The 20,872-nt window shown below is 36.9% G+C and overlaps 2 protein-coding genes across 2 annotated transcripts; one reads left to right on the top strand and one right to left on the bottom strand.

The window, feature by feature from the left end:
• Positions 1 to 140: 140 nt before the first annotated feature.
• On the bottom strand, positions 141 to 9,746 carry LOC110062429 (superoxide dismutase [Mn], mitochondrial-like). Its single transcript, XM_020769330.2, has 5 exons — positions 9,458 to 9,746; positions 7,537 to 7,653; positions 6,905 to 7,011; positions 3,822 to 3,894; positions 141 to 1,336 (listed from the first exon to the last, which is right to left on the bottom strand). The coding sequence occupies exons 1-5, from the start codon at positions 9,687 to 9,689 to the stop codon at positions 1,191 to 1,193; spliced, it is 675 nt and encodes a 224-aa protein (XP_020624989.2). The 5' UTR covers positions 9,690 to 9,746; the 3' UTR covers positions 141 to 1,190.
• A 229-nt stretch (positions 9,747 to 9,975) lies between these two features.
• Positions 9,976 to 20,870, top strand: LOC110062428 (phytanoyl-CoA dioxygenase domain-containing protein 1-like). The gene is made up of 11 exons (XM_020769329.2): positions 9,976 to 10,063; positions 10,139 to 10,288; positions 11,886 to 11,961; positions 12,296 to 12,343; positions 12,837 to 12,892; positions 13,427 to 13,489; positions 13,981 to 14,002; positions 14,755 to 14,880; positions 15,466 to 15,582; positions 16,965 to 17,091; positions 18,890 to 20,870. Exons 1-11 carry the CDS (start codon positions 10,022 to 10,024, stop codon positions 18,936 to 18,938), a joined length of 876 nt encoding a protein of 291 aa, XP_020624988.2. The 5' UTR covers positions 9,976 to 10,021; the 3' UTR covers positions 18,939 to 20,870.
• The last annotated feature ends 2 nt before the right edge of the window (positions 20,871 to 20,872 follow it).

Here is a 20,872-nt window from a genome sequence, read left to right as displayed (position 1 = left end):
TAATGGGTCCAAATCCCTTTCAATATCCGTTTACTTTGTGTGAAAATTTTAAATGTGTAAAAAGATGCAACATTTTGTTAACTTCTTACGAATTGAGCCTGAAAGACCGAGTGAATTGATGCCAAAGTGAAAGACATAGATGAGAACATTTCACTTTATTTTCATCCAGTATCATGAATTGTCTCTACAGTGTGCCAACCACAGACAAATACTTGTTAAACACATTCCTAATTGCCGCTTGTGACATGTAACAAATTCAGACTGAGCTCTAGTCCTATGCCTACAGCTGTATCAAGTGCGTAAAAAACAAGGGTCAAGGGTTAGCAGTAAAAGACCAGTTAAAAGTGAACAATGTTATCTACTTTTAATCAAGTATAAATGAAAACAACTTTGCTTCCTGTTTGTCTTGATATATTTGTTGTTTGTTTGTTTTTTCAAATGGAGCTTTTTTTTTAAAGTTTTCACCAATAAGTTACTTCTAGTTATGTTCACTAGCTTCTTTTATTTCTCTCTTACTTTCCATTGTAAGTAAAGTTTTATAGTTAGGTCTACTTTGACAACTACTCAACATGACAAAAATTATGCACATGTATATAAAACAAATCAAATTTGTTTGTGAACTGGTTAGTAAAATTATAAAGTAACATTGGGTGCTTACCATTTGTCAGAATGAACCAGTTGGGATGACCATTGAATAATGGTGAGGGTTTTTCCAAAATCAGCAAACCAACCAAACAAGATGGTGCTAATTTGGCTGAGGAGAGACCAGGAAACTGGAAAATTTAGCAAATGGTAAGGAAATTTCTGCCATTCCATTCCAAAGGGAAAAAGAATAGGTACCTCTGGAGGTAGTCTACAATTTCCAAACAGATTTTCTGAAAAATTACTATAACAGTTCCATTTGACTTTCAACCAAAATTTCCAGATTTTTTGGCAAATGGTAAGCACCAAAGGCAGCCCATTTTATCACTTGCTGTACACATGGCTGAAAAACCAAAAAAGGCTGCTTTTACATGCTAAGCGAACATATTGCACAAGAACACCTTGTTTGCCCTTATTCTCCATTTCCTGACAGCATCTTGAACATGTTAAATCTACTGACAACTACATACTACAGACTTTTTATCACCAAAGCATAACAAACTTCACACCAAACTAAAAATGTCTTCCTAAACACATTAAGCGACATGTTATAATTTAGCAGCATCATATCTCTCTGCCACATTTGCCCAGTTGACAACTTTGTGAATGGCCTTCACATAGTCTGGGCGTACATTCTTGTACTGCAGGTAATATGCATGTTCCCACACATCAATTCCAAGAAGAGGCACCAAACCTGAATGAAAGCAATCCATGGTAATATTAACAAATAAAGAAAGCTTCAAGTATTCTTTGTTCTTGAGTAAATGATTTTGATAAGTCAATCAACTTTATTTGCCACTGTTTGTCCTTACATAAATCACCTGACTTAACAATAATTTTGCTTATCTCAAGTTTTGCATCTTAAACTTTACACTAATCGTATTATCATGGCAGCAATCTTCATGACATAACACAACAGAACTAAAGATACAACATTTATTCCAGGAGTATCAGTAGTTTGTTCCTCCCGTTAAGGGTATACTCCCAGGGTCAGATTAATTATTGAAGTCTCCTAAGTGCAGATGAATGCTAAATAGATAAGAGAGGGTCACAATTTTATGCCTTCAAGGAGCAGTTCTTTACAAGAAAACTTTGATACCAAAAAGTCATCAAAGTATTTTGAATATTTGCAAAGCTATGGTGCTGTGAGCCATTTGGCATTCTCAGGGAGTAAAGGGTAAACACTAGGCTTTGTTTTCAAACTGCTTTATCAGGGTGGTTCCAGAGGTTTTGTCTTTTCCATTTCCCAGTCATTTATAAGCCATGAAGAGGTGGAAAAAGGTTGCGAAGTGATGAGCAAGAATGGCATAGTTTTTTACTGAGCAGAAAGAAGGGAGAAAATCTCTGAACCAGCATACATGTAGCAATACTTTGACTACACCTTAATCAGGAACATAGACCCTACAAAGGTCTATAAAGGATGGCTATTGGTGGTAGACAGTAGAATCAGAATTAATGATGGGGCAAAAAATAATACTCTTAGTAAGTCACTTCATGTTCTCTGAACGTTATCACTGACATACAGGATCAGCCTGCTTTTTGCGTTCGACAGTTCTAATCGCATAATGCATAAAAATTTGAGACCTGTGTATCTATCTATCTATAGGGGGACACCAATTTGCCCCCCCCCCCCCCAAAAAAAAAAAATTCTTCAGGGGTGAATGACATCATGTCCATTCTCGTTGCATCTCCATGTGTTTATTTGCTGTTACCGGCAAGTTGCGTATTTGAAGTTTGAAGTTAGAGTTATGGCATTAAATGACCTTGTAGCTAAGATTTATCGATGTCTTCACGAGATGTATACGACTTTTGGGACAAACACAAAGGTGCAGTTCGGCTACATGTTGTGATCTGTTGTCTACCGTCTTGTCTTCGACCAAAAACCAACACTGCTTTGTGCTGAATAAATCGATGGAGGAAATGTGTCATTTCACTTTGCTGGCTTTGATTTCTGTGCACAAAATATATCACTTTAACTTAACGAGTTGTGTAGCTCGGCATATGGCCATGATTTGCGGTTATAGAACCATCTTACCGAGTTGTCTAGCTTGTTATAGCGGGTTAAATGAATGGAAACAGAAGCTGCACATTTAACCAGAGAATTTTGGTGTGTAAACAAACACCTAGAAAGAATGTTCACCTAATTAAACAGCTTAGTGAATAACAGTTAATTTATTTTACATGAATGTAAATGATTATGTTGTTCTGGTCCCCTTTAGTCTCAGGTCATTGAAAGTAAATTAAAAATAACAAACAAAACTTGGCATAGACGCAGAGCCTGAATTATGAATCCGAATTTCCCTTTGGGCAAACAAGATTTTCATGAACACAAATTGAATGGGAGCTTTAAAATTGCTTACAGGCCAGAGTTTAAGCTTGTTCTTTTGTTTACGTTTTGAATTCACGCTGAGTATACGTCAAAACATGGAATTTTGAAGGCCTACTATTTTTGCAAGTCAACAGAAACTGGCACCGTCACGCAACATTTTGAACAACAAATCGGCCATCGTAGTCTATACAGGGGACCTCTTCACTGGCATGGACTTTGACACTATATCTGTCTGTGTACAACCTCGGTTCATGAAAAATGTTGATTTTAGCAATAGACAGAGGTAGAAAGTCAGCTAGGTAAGTCATTTAAGGTATATATATGAAAGAGACAGTGTCGAACGCACTCATGATCTTTGATTACCACTAGTATAGACTTTTCCTTTTGCAACAACATCCTAGATCACATTGCCCTGCTGTTTAGTCAAGTTGCTGGTCAGAGTCTATTTCAAGTTCAGTGTTTGTTTGAACCTGAGTGTATTGTCTGCTAATCAAGTCCCACAGATCAAAAGGTGCATGTCAGTCAATATCATTCTGTGACCTTTAAAAGGGATTGACCACAAGTTTATGTGCCTGTCATACATGCACTTCACAAGTGCTCCAGTAAGTCACTGAGTATGAAATTCTTTGAGTGGTTTAAGTCTGTGAGACATAATTTCCTTGTTTTGTTAGTGTCAAGTTAAGTCTTGTTGTAAATCACTGAAATGGATGTATTTATGACAACAAAACTGGCAGACAAAGAAGGTAAAAAATACTCATGTCCAGGTCCTGATATATGCCAGACACTACAACTTCAAGTTTTACCTAAACCCCCCTCACTGGGGTTTAATGAATAAATATTGTAATACTACCTGTACTGGCCTGAAGAGGATCCTGATTGGCACATGTAGTGATCACCAGGCGCTTATCAACCTTGTTATACCCCTGAGAAACAGAGAACATATCATAATAAACTGTTGCTGGATTAATGTCCATTACTACTAGTTCATTAGTAATGTATCACTGTGATTAAGAGTATTCTCTGTTCCTCTCACTCTTCATACTGCTATTACATCTGGGAGCTGCTTTGGAATTTTTCCCTCTTTTTTATTTTGCTGTGGGGGTGGGAAGGGGGAGTGGAGTTTAACCTTTGCAAAAAGAAAATTTTGTAACAGATTCTTTAAGAGATCAGACAAGCAACAGCCAGAAATACATCTGCTTTTGCAGGCTATTAGGAGTGCCTACCTGTAAAAATCAGACAACTTCTTAATTTTGCGGCAAGGGTCGAAAATTCGATTTCACTCATATTCCTATGGTAGATAGGCTAGGGCATGACAAAAATTACTGGATGGTTTTTTTGGCAAAATATCCTTTTATTTCAAAGAAATATACAAATTACCAAATTCTGTTAAAATCATCCTTTGACGCACCATTTTATTAAAGAAGTTCAAGAGCCTCGCATGCAAAACCACATCATTCTTCCATCTTTAAAAGACTGAAATATTTTTGTGCAATGTTTAAATGTGTACTGGGTTGATTTTAGGGAATGCTGTGTTGTGTTAGTGAACATGGAGTCAATTCAAGACAATCATTATAGACGTCATTCTTGGAGACCCAGGGGGAGTTAGTGGGAGCGGGGAAAAGTCTAAACGGGTGAGAAAAAAATTCAGGCGAAGACCCGTTTAGACTTTTTCCCCGCCCCCACTAACTGCCCCTGGGTCTCCAAGAATGACGTCTATCATGATTGTCGTGAATTGACTCCATGTTTACTACGAAATTTAGCTAAATTTATAACGCGATAGTGAAAAAATGTTCAAGGTACACTAACCTCTATTAAGCAGCCAACCCCTATTAAGTGGCCACCTCCCATTTCCCCGAGAGTAGCCCACTGTATTATATCTAAACCAAAAATAATTGCACAGCACGAAAAGACCTAGGTACGAATTTAGCGTTTATGGTATCACTCAGGGCGTGTAGGTAGCGGTGGTCTAGTAAAAGATGACAACACGGGCAATGGTTAACTATTCATTCTTTTCATTGCTTCATTTAATCTCTTCCTACTCAACAAGATTGTGTTCTCCCTGTGGTTCCAAGCCTTACGGAGCCTTACGTATTAGGATAGAAATTGTCCTACCCTACCCCCTAAAATGGGATGACAGCATTGCGTGATGAACAAACAAGGAACTGCTGCAAGCAAGGATTCAAGCGGCGATAGATCAAATGATGATCAAATGTAATATTTTGGTGTAGTGCAAAGCAAGCAACTATCTACAAATCAGCCACTTTTGACTTAGATACAGTGGTGATCATACGTGTCGAAAGAGGGTCATAGATTTGTGGTATTCGACCATTAAATAAGTTGACAGTTGGCGATGTACATCGGACGTTGTGTAAACGAAAGCAAACTTCTGCTTTATGTGCGACGAATGGTGACAGAAACATGTCAAATCGGCTTTTGGACCTGCCTTTTACAGCAAATAAGGTTAGAACGTTTCGAAATTATCAGCTCTGTGTCTATTTCAACTTAATAGAGCTCAAGACATGTGGCGCATGCTAAAATATATGTCTAACCGGTAAATTGAAGTTTGACAACGGATGGTCAAATATCTGCATTTTTAACATACTTTGAAAAGCTTTTGCACCACTCACAATCATTTGCCCAAAGAAATTTTTACAGGAATCTGTAGACCATCCTTCTGCAATTCAACCACCAGAAGCTTAATCCATTTGAAGGTTTCGCACATGGTGAAAATCAATTATTTTTACGAAGTACTTTTCAGTGAATGAAATACATGTCTTCAAAATTTAATTATTTTGCACCCAACAAACACCGCAACATTCCCTACAATCAACCCAGTACACATTTAAACATTGCACAAAAATATTTGAGTGTTTTAAAGACAGAAAAATGATGTGGTTTTGCATGCGAGGCTCTCAAACTTCTTTAATAAAATGGGGTGTCAAAGGACGATTTTAACGGAATTTGGTAATTTGCATATTTCTTTGAAATAAAAGGATATTTTGCCAAAAAAACCATCCAGTAGTTTTTGTCATGCCCTAGCCTATCTACTGTAAAAATATGAGCGAAATCGAATTTTTGACCTTAACCGAGTGATTTTCCATATTTTTTTATGGACAGGGACTCTTAAGAACTGGGAGGGGTAAGATTTAATAAGAGCTTATTTTCAGGCAGCTATCAATAGGTTTAGAGAAATTTATTGAGTGCCAGGTAGAGTTTAAACTCTCAAATACCCCAGGACATTTTCTTGACTCATCTCTTTGCAAAAACTTTAAAAAATATATCATAATTTCCCCAACCCTGGCTAGTCATACAACCCATTCTTTCTGCAGGGTTGCAGATATTTTCCACAGTCCGAGATTTCATCACTATCTTTGTATGCTTCACTTGCATCTTGCAGCCAATTTTCATCATGGTCTTGTGGAGATATTTTGCTAGGACTCAGGCTGATCAGTGGATAAGGGTTCATAAATCTTTCCTCAGTTCTGTAGAACAAAACCTGCATTTAAAGCAGATTTGAGAGCAAGCCACATCAGCCTTAGCTGGTTTTCATGCAGGTCCTCTATCCTGGTCGAATTTGAATGTGGAGATGTTGGTTTTTATGGAGGGAGGAAAACCTGGGAACCTGGAGAAAAACTCTTGCAGTAAGGCAAGATCTAATGACAAACTCAACCACATATGGCACCGGGTCAGAATCACAGCTGGGCCACATTGGCGGGAGGTTAGTGCTCCAACCACTGTGCCATCCCTGCTCCCCAGAAGTCACTAGTATGGGTTTTCTGTGGGTATCTGCTTATAATACTGTGGTAGTACATGTATAGGTGTCACTGTATTCACACTATATCAATAATAAAACTGGTTGATCAACAGCGAGATGAAAGTACAGAATTTCAAATTAGCATTCACTGTAACGTGAAAAACCTTTGATTTACTTACCAGCCAGCCCCATCCTGAACCTTGTACAGCTATTGTTGCTGTGTTGAACCTTTCTTTAAAGCTCTCAAATGAACCAAAGTCTTTCTTGATAGCTTCCATCAGGGCACCTGCATTAGACCAGGATTTGTATTTAAACCTCAAAGAAGTCAACAAGGCACGGCTAAGTTTACTATACTCAGAAACGTTGGTTAGTAGTTTCATTGTTTTTAGTAGATGATATATGGGGTTCATAGTTAGTAACAAATCTAACAATTACTTTTAATTGGATATTTTAAACCACAAAGGAAGAAAGAGTTCCCCTTATGAGGATAATTGATGAGGGACTGTAGCCGAAATGTAGCTGTTAAACATCAACAACAAGAGAACAGATCAGACTTGCACTACATCACAACAAGTGTCTTCTAATTAATAATTAACAATAGCCCTTTTGCAGTTAACTTTTCTTAGTTGCATTTCAATGTAATCTTATGTGATGTGAAACTACAAAATTGTCTGAAATTGCCTCACATGCATTTTACAAAGGTCTGTTGGTTATTGGATTCGAAAAATATTGATCATCCTCAAATATTACCATAAGCAAAGCGGTTAACGTCAATTATAACACAATGGCAGCTAAAATAATTCCATAATACCTGTCGGTTCTCCGCCACCATTAGGAGAAAGATTTGTCCAAAATATTCCATGGTTGATATGACCTCCGCCATTAAACTTCAGGGCTGGCTGCAGAGCTATCATGGCACTTGTATCACCTGGCATACAGAATCAGCAGTACTAAGTACAACTATCATACAGTCCATACAGTAGAAGTTCAGTTCAATGAGTTACCAACGATGATTTATTTCAAGGAGGTGTTGTGGCCAGGCAAATGTTTTTTTGGTGTTTTGTAAAAAAATTCTGGAATAAGGAGACTTCAAATCTGGAAGTACCTTGCTCAGGTAATCTGGTGTTAATTGAGTGAAAATTTCAAAAACACATTACATCAATCGAGTCAATAGTTTATTTATCCAAAGAATACCTAGGAGCTAGTAGACAAGTTTGAGGTCTTATGTGACATCTAGTCAAGAAAGAGATAGGTGAACATAAAACTAAAGAAGACAAGTTTGTAAAACACTCACATGAATAAATAAAACAATATCTGTACTATATTAGAAATAACAAGTATTCCTCTTTTTTTCTAAAAATAACAAAATAATTTTGATTTGTAATGTAATCAAGAGGGTTCAGTACTACTCCTGCTCTACCTCAGAATCATTCTCTAGGGGAGTGAAGGATAGTCCCATTTAGCAGCTATGTAAGTATGTGCTACTGAAGAGGGTAAGGATTTTTAGGTATGGTTTTTATCCTCTTAGCTCTTTCCAGTATTGTGATTCTGTTGTGATCCTATCAAATAAAACTGTGCATAAAATGCCCAGCTAAACAAAATATGTGGTCCTGATTGATTAAAACTGTCATTTTCCACATTTTGGGTCTTCAGTTTTGTTTTCTAATTCTTTAAATACCTATCACGACATAAACCTATTCTTACAGGAGAAGGTCACTCCAAAAAGCTTACTGTTTTGTCTCCACTTATGGCAAGTAAACATTCAGCTTTCCCAATCACCGAAGTTTTAGCCTCTAAAGTGCCTGCTATCCTGAAGAAATTCATCTCGAAAGAAGCCTTAAAATTTGACTTTGGATGCCACCATTTTGAAACTGAACTTGGCAGCCAGGCCGTGTTTATGTGACATCATTCCGTCCAACTCGAAATTGGCAGGAACGAGAGAAACGTGCAACTGACTTGGCATCCTTCAAAAGGTTAGCAAAATGTATTTTTTCCAACCAATAATTATCCACTTTGCTATCTTCACTGCTATCATTTTTGGGGTTTGGAGCATGTTTGGCTTGAAATAATACAGCTCAAGAGCAGCCATAACCTGGAGTGGTAGTTAAAAGGCTTCATTATCAGAAGCCATTGGCAAAATCCCTTGGATGGAATGACACCATGAAAATGCAGCCTGGCTGCTGAGTACTGTTCAAAATGGCGGCAACGATGTCAAATTTTGGGCCTATTTGGAGGCAAATTTCACAAGAAAAACCTACAATTTGGATGCTGAAACTTTGGTTAGTGGCTAAACTCGGTGCAAGGTTTTTATTAGTGCTGACAAAAAAAAATACGTCTATTGGATTGACCTTCCCATTTAATTGATGGAAGGACCCCCCACCCCAGCCACCCTCCTACCACTCCCAACATGCACCCACTTAATTCAAAGACTTCAAAGACAGCCATTATGGAAAAAAAGATCAACAAAGCTTGTGAATACAGTTATCAGTCAAATGTACTAGCAGTAAGTCCAGACAAACACCACTGATACATTATTTAACTTAATACCATAAAAAACAAGCAAGCCACAATATGAACATGTGCAAAATCGCTTTTTGTTCGATGTGAAGCAGGCCTTTCGTTGATAAACTTTGATTCCCTGAAACCTCTGGCGCAAGAAGAAAATATGTTTATATAATGTATATATAAAATGTATATATGAATATTTATTTAATAATCAGATGTCAGCTAACCTTTTGCTTGAGCCTCGGCAAACTTCTCCTCGGCAACATTCAAATTGTTCACATAGGTAGCATGGTGTTTTTGGTGATGAATTTGCATGATTTCCGCGCTGATTGTGGGCTCCAGAGCATTATAATCGTACGGTAAATCTGGAAGAGTGTGTTTAGCTCTAGTCACTCCTGCAACAACGACAGGAAATAACTTCTTCAACGAACAAAAGCTTTCGCAACCACGGGCAAGCATTTTCTCAAAACATGGATGGGATCCTCTTCCAACGTGCGGCGAGGAAGAGGACTGGGTCCCGGGGTTAACCCGTTAGTTCTGGACCTATAAATTTTACAATATTACCTACGCTTTACCTACGCTTCATGTGGTATAGATATAGCAGTGATTATGCGAAAAGTTTAACTGCAGCCTTACTTACCTAAAGTTATTAAAACAGTGGAAAGCAAAAAGGTACAAAATTGCACCACCCACGTTATACCGACCCCTCTCCCACTTGGGTTGGTCTTTTGTCCATTCACCATAGGTAGTTCCCAGTTTCCGTCGGTACATTTCCAGATTGTGAAACTAAAATGGCGGGCGTTGAAGGGCTTTCCCTGGCGCAGGTTGAAAAGGTACATTATTTAGGCGATTTTTAGCTAAAGACGTAGATACTTCAAGCTCATAAACATCTAATTAATTCCCTTTAGTACAAAACAGATGGTTTTCTAGTCATCGAAGGATTCTTCACCCTCGATGAAGTGGAAGAAATGAGAAACGCAATGCATGACATTGTGGAAGACATGAATTTGGACGATCACCCAAGAAGCATCTTCACTACCGGTGACAACCAGACGAAGGTAAGAGCCTTTTGTAAAAGCAACTGAATAATAGAGAGATATTTTACCTCAACCGTTTAGTGAATTACTGGTAAGGTTTGCTCGCATGCAACTAGCCTGCGAACGCAGACGTATTTCCGGCTGTCACTTGGTTCCGCTGAAAAATAACGTCTGCGAACCCGAGCCAGAAAACGATTTCTGTGACGTAGGAATTCAAAGCCAATCACAGTTTAGCTCAACCCCAGAACTACTGCGCGAGGTATTCGCTGCGAGGAGCACTCAAGTTTCATTCTATCATGGAATCTGGTTGGCCAAGGAGAAACAAAAGTCATTACGTCACAGAAATCGTTTCCTGGCTCGGGTTCGCAGACATTATTTTTCGGCAGAACCAAGTGACAGCCGGAAATACGTCTGCATTTGCAGGCTAGCATGCAACCTGAAGCATGGATCAACTTCTACTAAGCGTATTATGCCATTCACCAGGAAAGACTAATTGCAGTAGATCAGAAATGCTTTAATGCACGGTTTTCTTCATCTTTTCCGCTTGATCGTGACGTAACAGCCCACAAGACCTGTCATTTTGTCTTTTGCATGTTGTTATGGGTAAAAGTCAAAAAGTCTTAATTTTGCAATTGAATGGTTAGACAGCTTATGACTATAGAATCTGTAAGTACGTACCCCGGAATATCTAATTGTTGAGAAATCCAAATTATTGCTGATTAAAACACTTGGTCCAATTTGATCATTACTTCTCCCATGCAATTTTCAATCCTGAAAATAACATTCTATATCATAGCATTTGACGTGCCAACTTTCACAATTCTACATTCAGTGAAAAGGCCATCCCCTTCTTTTCTCTGTTTAGCATCGTCCGACCGACTCAAATTTTTGGCATAGTTTTTTTTTAAAAAAAGCAATGACTTAGTTAAACCATTTTTCACTTTCATTGAATACTTTTAATCTGAAAAATGAGCATAGTAACAGTATAGAGAAAAACAGGAACAAAAACAGGAGCATTTTTTTGTACAGTATATTGCTAAATTTTGCAATAACATCAACCAACTTTTCCGCCATATTGATTTCGGGGTTCATATCTTGTTGTTTCCAGGCTGCACAGCAATGATGCTAGGGTACCAGACCTCCTATTTAGAGACTTCTTCTTTTTTTTTTGTTTTTTGTTTTTGTTTTGTTTTGTTTTGTTTTTTTTCTGACTGACCAACCCAATATCAGGAAACGCATTCAACATGAAGCAAAAAAAGGGGATGCCTAAGGTCCAAACACATTTGTATTTTTTTGTCATTATTGTTAAATTATATGATGGCTACACACTATTGCAGAAGTAGAATCTTGTTCTACTTCTGCAATAATGCAGTCTAAACTCTTGAAAGTCTTCAGATATATAGTTGATGTGTAATTTGCATTGTAGTTTAAATTTCTTTTTTTGGTTTGTAATTTAAGAAACTGGTTTTGAATTTTGCTAAGTTAAACTTCTTGTTGTGACTGGACATTCAAGATAGTGACAGTAACTTGCGGAGAGCTGATTGATAGTAGCAAATCACCAGTGGAACATTACCATAAATGAGTTCTAATCACACTGCTCATAATTACATTCTTATAGCTTAGAGATGACTATTTTATGACAAGTGGAGACAAAATTAGATATTTCTTTGAAGAAGGAGCTTTCAATGATAAAGGTAAGATCACCAACAGTTCCATGTATTGTGGCGTTATAATACTGGTAATATCTGTGTCTTTGAGTGTCCACACAGAGCAGGGTTGTTCCCAGACAAAACTCATGATCACCATTCCCATGAACAAACTGGTTTAATTCTGTGATGTTGACTTAGCAAGTTACACACCTTCAATTCTTCTTAACATTTACAGCTTGTGATGAATGTTTCCCTCTCTCACATACCTGTATATGCTCACACTCCATGCAGTTCTAGAATTTTTTCTACATTGACTGAAACCATAACCAAAAATGTTCTGAAATGGATTTTCACATCTTTACTTTGTTTATTTTCGTAGGTGAACTTATCGTGAAAAAACATAATGCCATCAACAAAGTTGGTCATGGTAAGATTATTTTAGCAATGTTAAACATGTGCCATCTGATTTGATTTTCCATTTATTTAGCAATAATTTGTAGTGCTTGTCTCCAGAAAACTGACCTCATATAGCCTTTAACACTCATAAATCTCACTTTCAGAACTCACCTTTCCTTCCCAAAGAACCCTCCAACAGACTAGCGTTCCATTTAGGGGGTAGCAATACTACTTGTTACTTCATACTAAGGATTAGCCGAGCAGTATGGATCACCAACACAGTCTGCCTTTTAGCTCATTTTCTAAGGTTATTCTTTTACAAGATGCTTATAAATTGAAATTCTGTATTCCTCAAAAATGTGGTTTCCTTTTTCCTATCATCAGCTGATATTATTTTAAATCATTTTCCCCCTATTTCTTCTCCCCCTCCCATTTTTCCTTTCTAAATTTTCATTTATTTACTTAATATTAATTTTATTTTATTGTTTGTTTACTTAGTCGTTTGTTTATTGATTGCTTATCAGCACTTCACGCTTTAAATCCAGTGTTTAAAAAAGTCACATTCAACAAGAGAATAGAGGTAACTAAAGAATGGGTCATTTTAATTTGTAAATTTTAATTTCTCTTTAACAACTGCCTTGCGAAGTGGAGGTTGGGTGCCCGAGGCATCCAGGAGCTTCCACTATTGGCAGCAGGCTCCTAGATGGAGAGTGCTGAGTCCCATGGCTGGTAAATCCTGGCAACTTAGCCATGAGCCCCCACGCGGATGGGAGAAAGCGGGCACCCATCACACTGATAAAACAGTGGAAAGAGAAGGGAGGGACGAGGGGAGGGGAAACAACCCCTATGCGGAGTCCCTGCGCTTGAGACTCAGATGCTCACGGAAAAATGCTGACCATGTAAAACTACTTGAACTCCTTGTGGCACAAGAACACATGGAATCCTGGCCAATGCACAGATCTAAATGTCACTGACCGCAAAGGCAAGACTTGCACTCCGCTTTGTTAACTATTAGTGCATTTAACTGCATTGAAAGTGAATGCTGTCAATTTGATTGAGTGATATTTACCTATTTTATCCTGTTGTGTAATCAGTGAGTTTATCTTTGTGTCAGGCTATCGTCAAGTCAATTGGATTTAAACATCCAGTTGTCCCACAGAGTATGTATATTTTTAAGGTAAGTATCTCGGGACTTTACTTAGTCTATAGGTGTAACATATGTATGTAAATGATTAATATAAAACTGTTATTTATAATAATTACTGTTTTATATATTATTGTTCAATTATTGAACTGTAGGAGACAGACTCTGTGGGAGACAGACTTGTAGACTCTATTGCCATCTAATACTTGGATGTTGATTTCTTTATGTTTCCTCAGAATCACTATTATCAAAGCAGTCTTCTTTGTCTGAATAATTCTTTACCATTGTAATTTGCCATTTTTAAGAAGATGTGCTCTTTATAATTGTGTGTTTTCCACAATAAGACTTTTTATTATAAATTATTGTTTGGCGATTGCAAAACAATCTGAGGACATGAACAGGTTTGTTATCCATCAGAATTTTCAGGCCGTTGTGTTATTTACCAATTGAAACTTTTTGTTACTTATTTCATTTCTTCTAATAAATTACTTTAAATTTTCTTTTTGTTTGATTGAATTTCTCAGCAACCAGGAATTGGTGGAGAAGGTAGGAACTGACTTTCTTGCTCATTAACAACTAGATTTTGAGTTCGAGATTTCTATGAGATGATAGAACTTCATGTTTTATCAAAATTGTGTACAGATTAAATTGTTGTTTGAACCTTGCAGCTGTTTATATGAGCTCAGCAGTTCACTGAACAATTTTGATGTTTTAAAGTCTCATAACGGTCAATTTCCTTTTTTTTTAGAGTTTAAGGTAATTGAATCTTCCAGTAATATTTCAGATTACAGTTTCCTCTAAAACATCAGAAAAACAACAAAACATCACCATTCTACAGACAACCCCTCAGGCACCACACACTTATGGATAGCCTGACCAATCAGATTGTTCCATCTTCATTAGTATATTGGTAGAAGTTTAGTCGTTAATATTAGGTAGATATTAAAATGCCAGCTTTCAATGAAAGCAGCTGCTGCAGCAGTTTTTTAGTCTTAAACACAGATTGAAACCTCACAATAAGCTGTACATCAAATAATGTTAATTAAATAGAGAAAGTCAGTTTTTAATTTCATGGTCAAGATTCTTACTATAACCACCATACTTCTGACCAGTGATTTCATGCTACAGAACCCAAAGTATACGGATGAGATACCTACTTCGATCTACTGGATAATCATTGGAACATAGCCAATGATATTGCATGCCAGGGTGAATTTTGAACTCAGTGGTAAGACAAGGATTAACATAGTCCAGCTTTAAGGTATTTTCCTTTTTCTTTGATATATTTCTTTTAACAGTCTCTCCTCATCGAGACTCCACCTTTCTGTATACGGAGCCACCCAGTGCCTTGGGTTTATGGATACCGCTGGAAGATTGCACTCTGGAAAATGGCTGCCTACAGTTTGTTCCCAAATCTCATAATGGTGAGAGTGATTTCAGTCCATTTCTCAACTTAATCCCTAAATTAAACAGACAGCACGCTCAATATCAGCACACTCTCACACCTTCATAGTGATTCTCAAGCCTGCCAGTTGAGAACTTATATCATACCTCTGGGGCAATTTCTATTGCTTACTTGGAAAACGTTGAGCTATAGACTACAGCCTTAACTGACCCAATTGTCAACTCCAACCAGTCCAAGGAAAGAAAAGTGCAGGTAAGCTGGTTATATGTGCGTGGAGACCTTGGACCTGAGAATCTTAAGAACCTCTTTCCAAATCTTCAGAACATGCTTAGAAGTCACATGCTCAGATATCATGTCTAATCATCCTCAAAAATCCTGGGACATACAGGTTAAAAATCTCATGCCTACAGTAAAATGAATCAGAAAAATTTGGCAAATATACAGCCCAGAATTTGTTTTTGACGGAGAGGGAAGTTTGTTAAGGAATAACTTAATTGTGCAGTATCACTTTGAGCATGTGCCTACTTAAAGGGGGCAAAAATTTTATATCCTTGTGTCACTTGCAATTTTTAAGTAAAAAATGTCTTTTGCATTATTTTGTCAGATGCATTAAAGCGTCGTTTTATATGTAACCCTGAGCCTGACAGTACCCCAACCGTTTTTAAAGGACCTAAAGAAGAATTTGATGACAAGGACTTCATTCCACAGTTTACAAAAAAAGGTTAGTCATTGACACAATACTAATGTAATATGTAGAAAGCAAGCAGTCCATGCAGACTTATTTTTGAGCAAGAAGACAAAGACCTAAGTAAGCAATTTCTGTCAGATATATTTATCATCCCAGAAAGGGACACTATCACAATGATTTTGCTGCACTTTTGGTCAAAGCAGTGCTTAAATTTTAATGCCGCACAGTTTGCTGCACATTTCTCTAACCAGATGTAGCAGCCTGTGATGGACTAGTATCCCATCCTGAGCTGAAGCAATACTTTTACTTAGTTCTTTCATGCTATGGAAATTGGTTACAAAGTTTATTAAGTGGTAGTCTGATAAAGCATGTTATATACATGGTACAGTGTATACCTGCCAATTCTCATGCCTACATGTACATACCAATTTCTTGTACCTTGCTGAAAACTTTATGCTATATTTGGGAACTTAACTGATTCTTTCAAAGAAAAGTACAGTTCCCCGATTCTCTGATTTTCAAGAGAAAGTGCTGAGAATACTTTTTGTTAGTTACGTTTGATCATGTCTGGTGAAACACATCTTGGGCCTGGGACAAGGAAAAGTCTTCAGAAATCTTCAGAAGTCTTGGGATATGGTTGGGTAATACTCAAAATTATTATATGGCTGTGTCTCACAAGGACTGGGAACTACCGAATTCACAAATTTGATTGGCTGAAATCGATATTGAAAGTGGTCTAGATTTTCCCATCTAGACCAGCATCTAGACCAGTAATGTTTTGTGGCAGAAAAGTTGCAAACTAAAATGCAAAAATACTGACTATTTTCTTCTAACAATATTTATTTATGGAAATGCGAAAAAGCATGATGAAAAAAAAAAGTAAAGAGGACAAGAAAACTTTGGCAAAATTAAGTTCAGTTCATCACCATTCACAAGCAAAATGCCAATTAGTACAAACCAATTACATTAGACGAATTAAATTGTTCTTGTTTGCCATAATTATAATAAACATCGTATTAACCGAGCTTAGTCGGCCTGTATGGTAGAATCTTGACCTTGGTCCTGTTTACAGACCTCACTGCGTTCGGTCTGTACTCACGACCTCGATCAAGATTCTCCCATACAGTCCTCCTGCTCGGTTAATAAGAGCTAAATCCTTGCCCTTCCAAAATAAATGTAAAAAATAAGAAAATAAAAATCCTACCCCCGTGAATAAGAAAAAGTGACAATTTTCACCAACTACAAACATCTCTGTCTAGATGCCATTAATTACAGCCCCAGATCCTAGTGTTTTTAAAACATTTTTAAAAACTGTTTTCAGTCGACAGGTATGAAAAGACCTTTTTAACCCAAGAATCTTCAGCTGGTTTCCTTTTGAAGGCTGGAAAATACTCAAAAAATATGGATCTTTTCAGGTTGTTTGGTATTGATTCATGGAACTGTCCTGCACAGAAGTTTTCCTAACAAGTCTGACAAGTCGAGGCATGCATATACATTTCATATTGTTGAACAAGAAAATACAGAATACAGCAAACAGAACTGGTGAGGAATCATGAATATTTTGAATGTTATAATAATACTGTTGTCCACTGAAGTAGCTGAAGCATTGAAACACAATGCAACCAGAGTACTTTTTATGGTTGTGTTGTTCTCCTGGTCCGAACTTAAATAATTATATCCATTTTAAAATAACTGATCAAGGGAAATCAAAAACGTTTCAAGGAAGTAAGAGTCTGAGATATCAGGAGATGACAACAATATTAGTGAACAGAAATTGGGGAATAAACTATGGCATTTTGTTTGTTTACGTACTTCATTACTTACTGACAGTAATTAAAGATCATAGTTACTCTAATTAGAGTTCATGTGATGCCTTCAGATGGCTTGAATGATTGCTTTAGCGGACATTCAACCCTTTTTCGTTGACAAAATCGACACATTTTGATTTATGTAACAGGCGTCATCAGCTGTGTTCCCACACTTAACATCCCAAAGCCAAAGTACTTTAAAGTCATGATGCACAGTCCCAAAGATCCACCCAAACGTCTCTCTCTGACAAGCTTTGATGAATTGCACCTAATAAATTTTTGACCAGGACAGCACAAATTTACTAAGAAAGTAGCTAAAAAATAACTGTCAGTGAGGTCATCTGATACACATCTTCACTTGCACAAAATGTAATGTTGTTCTAACAAAGGTAGACAATGGCCGTCAGTGACAAAAAACAAAAAAATCCTGATTAAGTGTTTTGCCTAGTCTGCACTTACATCATAAGTATGCATTCTCCTTCATTTTTGAACACAATCAAAAACACTGTGCTTCTTGATCATTTTATTACCTAGAAAAAGTGAAACTAGAATAATGCCTTACCAAGAAAACAAATTGTATCTAAAAAGAATAAAACAAAAGAAACTAAAGCAGCACCATATAATTTGGTGACACTAGTACAGGATTATTTAAAAGGTTTTCCAAAAGTGAGGCTTCCACATAACTCTCATTTATTTTATTTACAATTAAGTCTGGGCTTTAATCAGAAGGGATGTGAAAGATCTAGTTGTATTTTAGGGTCCATTCCTTTGGGGTTATCTTCATCATAATCAGTTATGGTACATCAGAGTGTGGCCTGATCAATTGATGAAACTGATAATTGACAACAATTGATAACAATCGATAACAATCGATTGATATCGGGAATCGATGAACAAAAATTTGGTGTTTTTCGATTGCCATCAATTGTCATTGTCATCAATTTTCAGCGATTATCATCGATTGCCATCGATTGTCATCGATTATTAGCAATTCCCATCGATTGTCATTGACGAGCAATTTCATTGACTTCCATATTTTTGGGGCGGGTATATAAAATACGTATCGTATCTAGACTTGCCAAAGAAGTTTTTAACACAATAAGCACTACACCAGTTATTTCTACTCTAACTTAGCAGTGAACTTGTGATTATTGATTGGTCATCGATTGATCGATTGGAATTCCGATCATCGATTGTCATCGATTGATCAGGCCGGGATCAGAGGAACCAATAAATCCACAATGGACAAGGATTCATCGCCTCCTTAGACTCTGAGCAGGATCTTCGCGTGGCAAGAAATAAGGAGAGGAATGGGAAAGATTTTCCTTTCCTACTTTCTTTCCCTGTGAAGAACCAGCTCGCAGGCTATTGCCTTCTTTAATTCTCCATGATCTGAGAGATCTGGGATCTGGACCATCCCACAAGGAATGCACCCTTAAATCAACCAAAGCAGCAATGAATGTTATGAAAATTTGACTTTTATCAGGCATGAACGTCTAAGCTAACGAAATGTAATTATTCCTCATTTTAAGGTTGCAGCCTACATCTGAGTTGCCATTTCCTGCTCTTTACACAGAGTAGATGAAGACAAGCCAGACATGGCCTCGCAGATAAGCCTGGAATAACCCACAATATTTTTCTACATTATGCACCAAATGCAACTCATACTTTGCGTATTTTGACCATTACTCCTGGTATAGGGGATGTTTTGTGCTGAAAATTATGTGCAGACTTTTCAACAAGTTCATATCATTTCTTACTGGGGGGTCATATGATAGCAATATTCACTCCTACATCCATTTCGTGATTTTCATGGTTCAAGGAGTTAACTCCCTTACTCCTTGACCCCCCACCCCTACCCCACCCCCCTCCCACCCCCAATTCTGAGCAGTTTTGCGTGAAGTAAAGTGGGGTACTCAAGTTACTGTTAATTTTTTGGAGGTAAATTTCTCTTGTCTACACCTAGGGCAATAATCACTCTGTAGAAAACCAGTTTATGTTTCTTTTACCAAATGCAATGTTGCTTCACAATTTTCAACCTTGTGGGAAGTGTAGAATACCCCAGAACAGGAAAGAAACAACATTCACTGGCTTGGTACATGATAATTATTGGAATTTCCTGCTTTCAATTATTTGAATGTCAATTACTTTTTAGTAGTTAATAAGGTCATAGCTAATAAAGTCATTAGCAAGAGTAATGCTTTGACAGTTAACAGACATTAATCAAGGGGGACATCTCAAAGGACTGATTAAGCCTGTTTTATCTAAAAAAAAATGTTACTTTGTGACGTTTATTCTAATTAGTGTTAAGTTTTAGAACAAATAGGGATCAAGACATACACAATAGGCAGTTTAAGCACAGCATTCATTTATTCAAATTTACAAAATTTCAATTGATTTAAGGATCATCGCACAATAATTATACTACCTTATTAAAAGCCCAAAGCAATTTAATATGTTTTCATGTTTCAATGCAAGGCCAGCGATAATCAAATGTGGTAAAAATGTTACCATGTTACACTTTGAATTCTTAACTGTTTAGTCACTAGCCTTAAAAGTGGAATGAATTTGAACCTGTAGTACATTGTGCACTCAACAGGCAACTTGCATGATGGCATCATTTCACTACAACTACCATTATGCTTAATTATTTTTTTTAACTCATGCTAATATGGCACAATTGTCATTTTAACCCCCCTGTAGTTTTAAAATTTGAATAATAAAGGAGAAACGAAATGATTCTGGTCGTTGTAGTCAAATGATGACATCATGCAAGTGTGCTATTCTAAGCTGGCCCTGAGCAAGTCTAGTGAATAACTTGAAAAACCCCAAACAGCCTGCTTTTAAATATTGCCCCCTAATGGAAATGTTAATCAAAAACTATTGATCCACACAATGTTTTATGGAAGTGCATTTTAAAAGACCAATTTGTATCAAATTTGATAGTCATCTCCAAAAAAAGGTCACCATCGTGCAAGTACAGCCTACTCAGTCAGGTTCAAACAAGGCTAATATTTTTAGGATAGTGTTATGGTAATGTTTTCATGTTGTCACTAATTATTGCTGAAATTTTATTGTTTACTGTTGATATCAAATAGGCCATTAGTTAGCTTCATGATAGTTTTTAACATACCTGATTTACATATTCATAAATATTACAAGCTACTAAACAACATAAATTAGTTTAATACTACTTGCCCAGCAGATTAATCATCATAAAACATTAGAAGTCAACCAATTTAATTATATTTCAGTCACCTTTATTTTGCTTAAATGTAGCATTATATATCTATGGCATCTACCAAACAATATATTTATCACTGTGGAACAGTTAATGTTTCATAACAAATGACATGGAAAACATGGGGTTTTTAGGTGCAAGCTGGTCCCAGAGACAGTTAAATCTATATTTAATATGGCAGTCTTGTTATAGCTGCAAATGATTGACACAAGGCTTACTAGTTGTTCACTACACTAATGTTCCAATAAATGAGTTGCCAAAGGGCTCCAATATA

This window comes from Orbicella faveolata, unplaced genomic scaffold (genome assembly GCF_042242905.1).
Source record: "Orbicella faveolata isolate gen_17 unplaced genomic scaffold, um_ofav_v1 contig_13, whole genome shotgun sequence".
Taxonomy (NCBI): Eukaryota; Metazoa; Cnidaria; class Anthozoa; order Scleractinia; family Merulinidae; genus Orbicella; species Orbicella faveolata.
Note: the sequence above shows the minus strand (reverse complement) of the source record. Positions and strands in the feature narration are given on the sequence as shown.

Excerpts from the sequence above, each read along its gene's own strand:
- LOC110062429 (XM_020769330.2), bottom strand. The coding sequence starts at position 9,689 with ATGCTTGCCCGTGGTTGCGAAAGCTTTTGTTCGTTGAAGAAGTTATTT. Across the intron at positions 7,654-9,457 it reads TGCCGAGGCTCAAGCAAAAG|GTGATACAAGTGCCATGATA; the intron begins GTTAGCTGACAT and ends TCTGTATGCCAG. Across the intron at positions 7,012-7,536 it reads TGGTGGCGGAGAACCGACAG|GTGCCCTGATGGAAGCTATC; the intron begins GTATTATGGAAT and ends GGTCTAATGCAG.
- LOC110062428 (XM_020769329.2), top strand. The coding sequence starts at position 10,022 with ATGGCGGGCGTTGAAGGGCTTTCCCTGGCGCAGGTTGAAAAG. Across the intron at positions 10,289-11,885 it reads CCGGTGACAACCAGACGAAG|CTTAGAGATGACTATTTTAT; the intron begins GTAAGAGCCTTT and ends ACATTCTTATAG. Across the intron at positions 11,962-12,295 it reads AGGAGCTTTCAATGATAAAG|GTGAACTTATCGTGAAAAAA; the intron begins GTAAGATCACCA and ends TTATTTTCGTAG.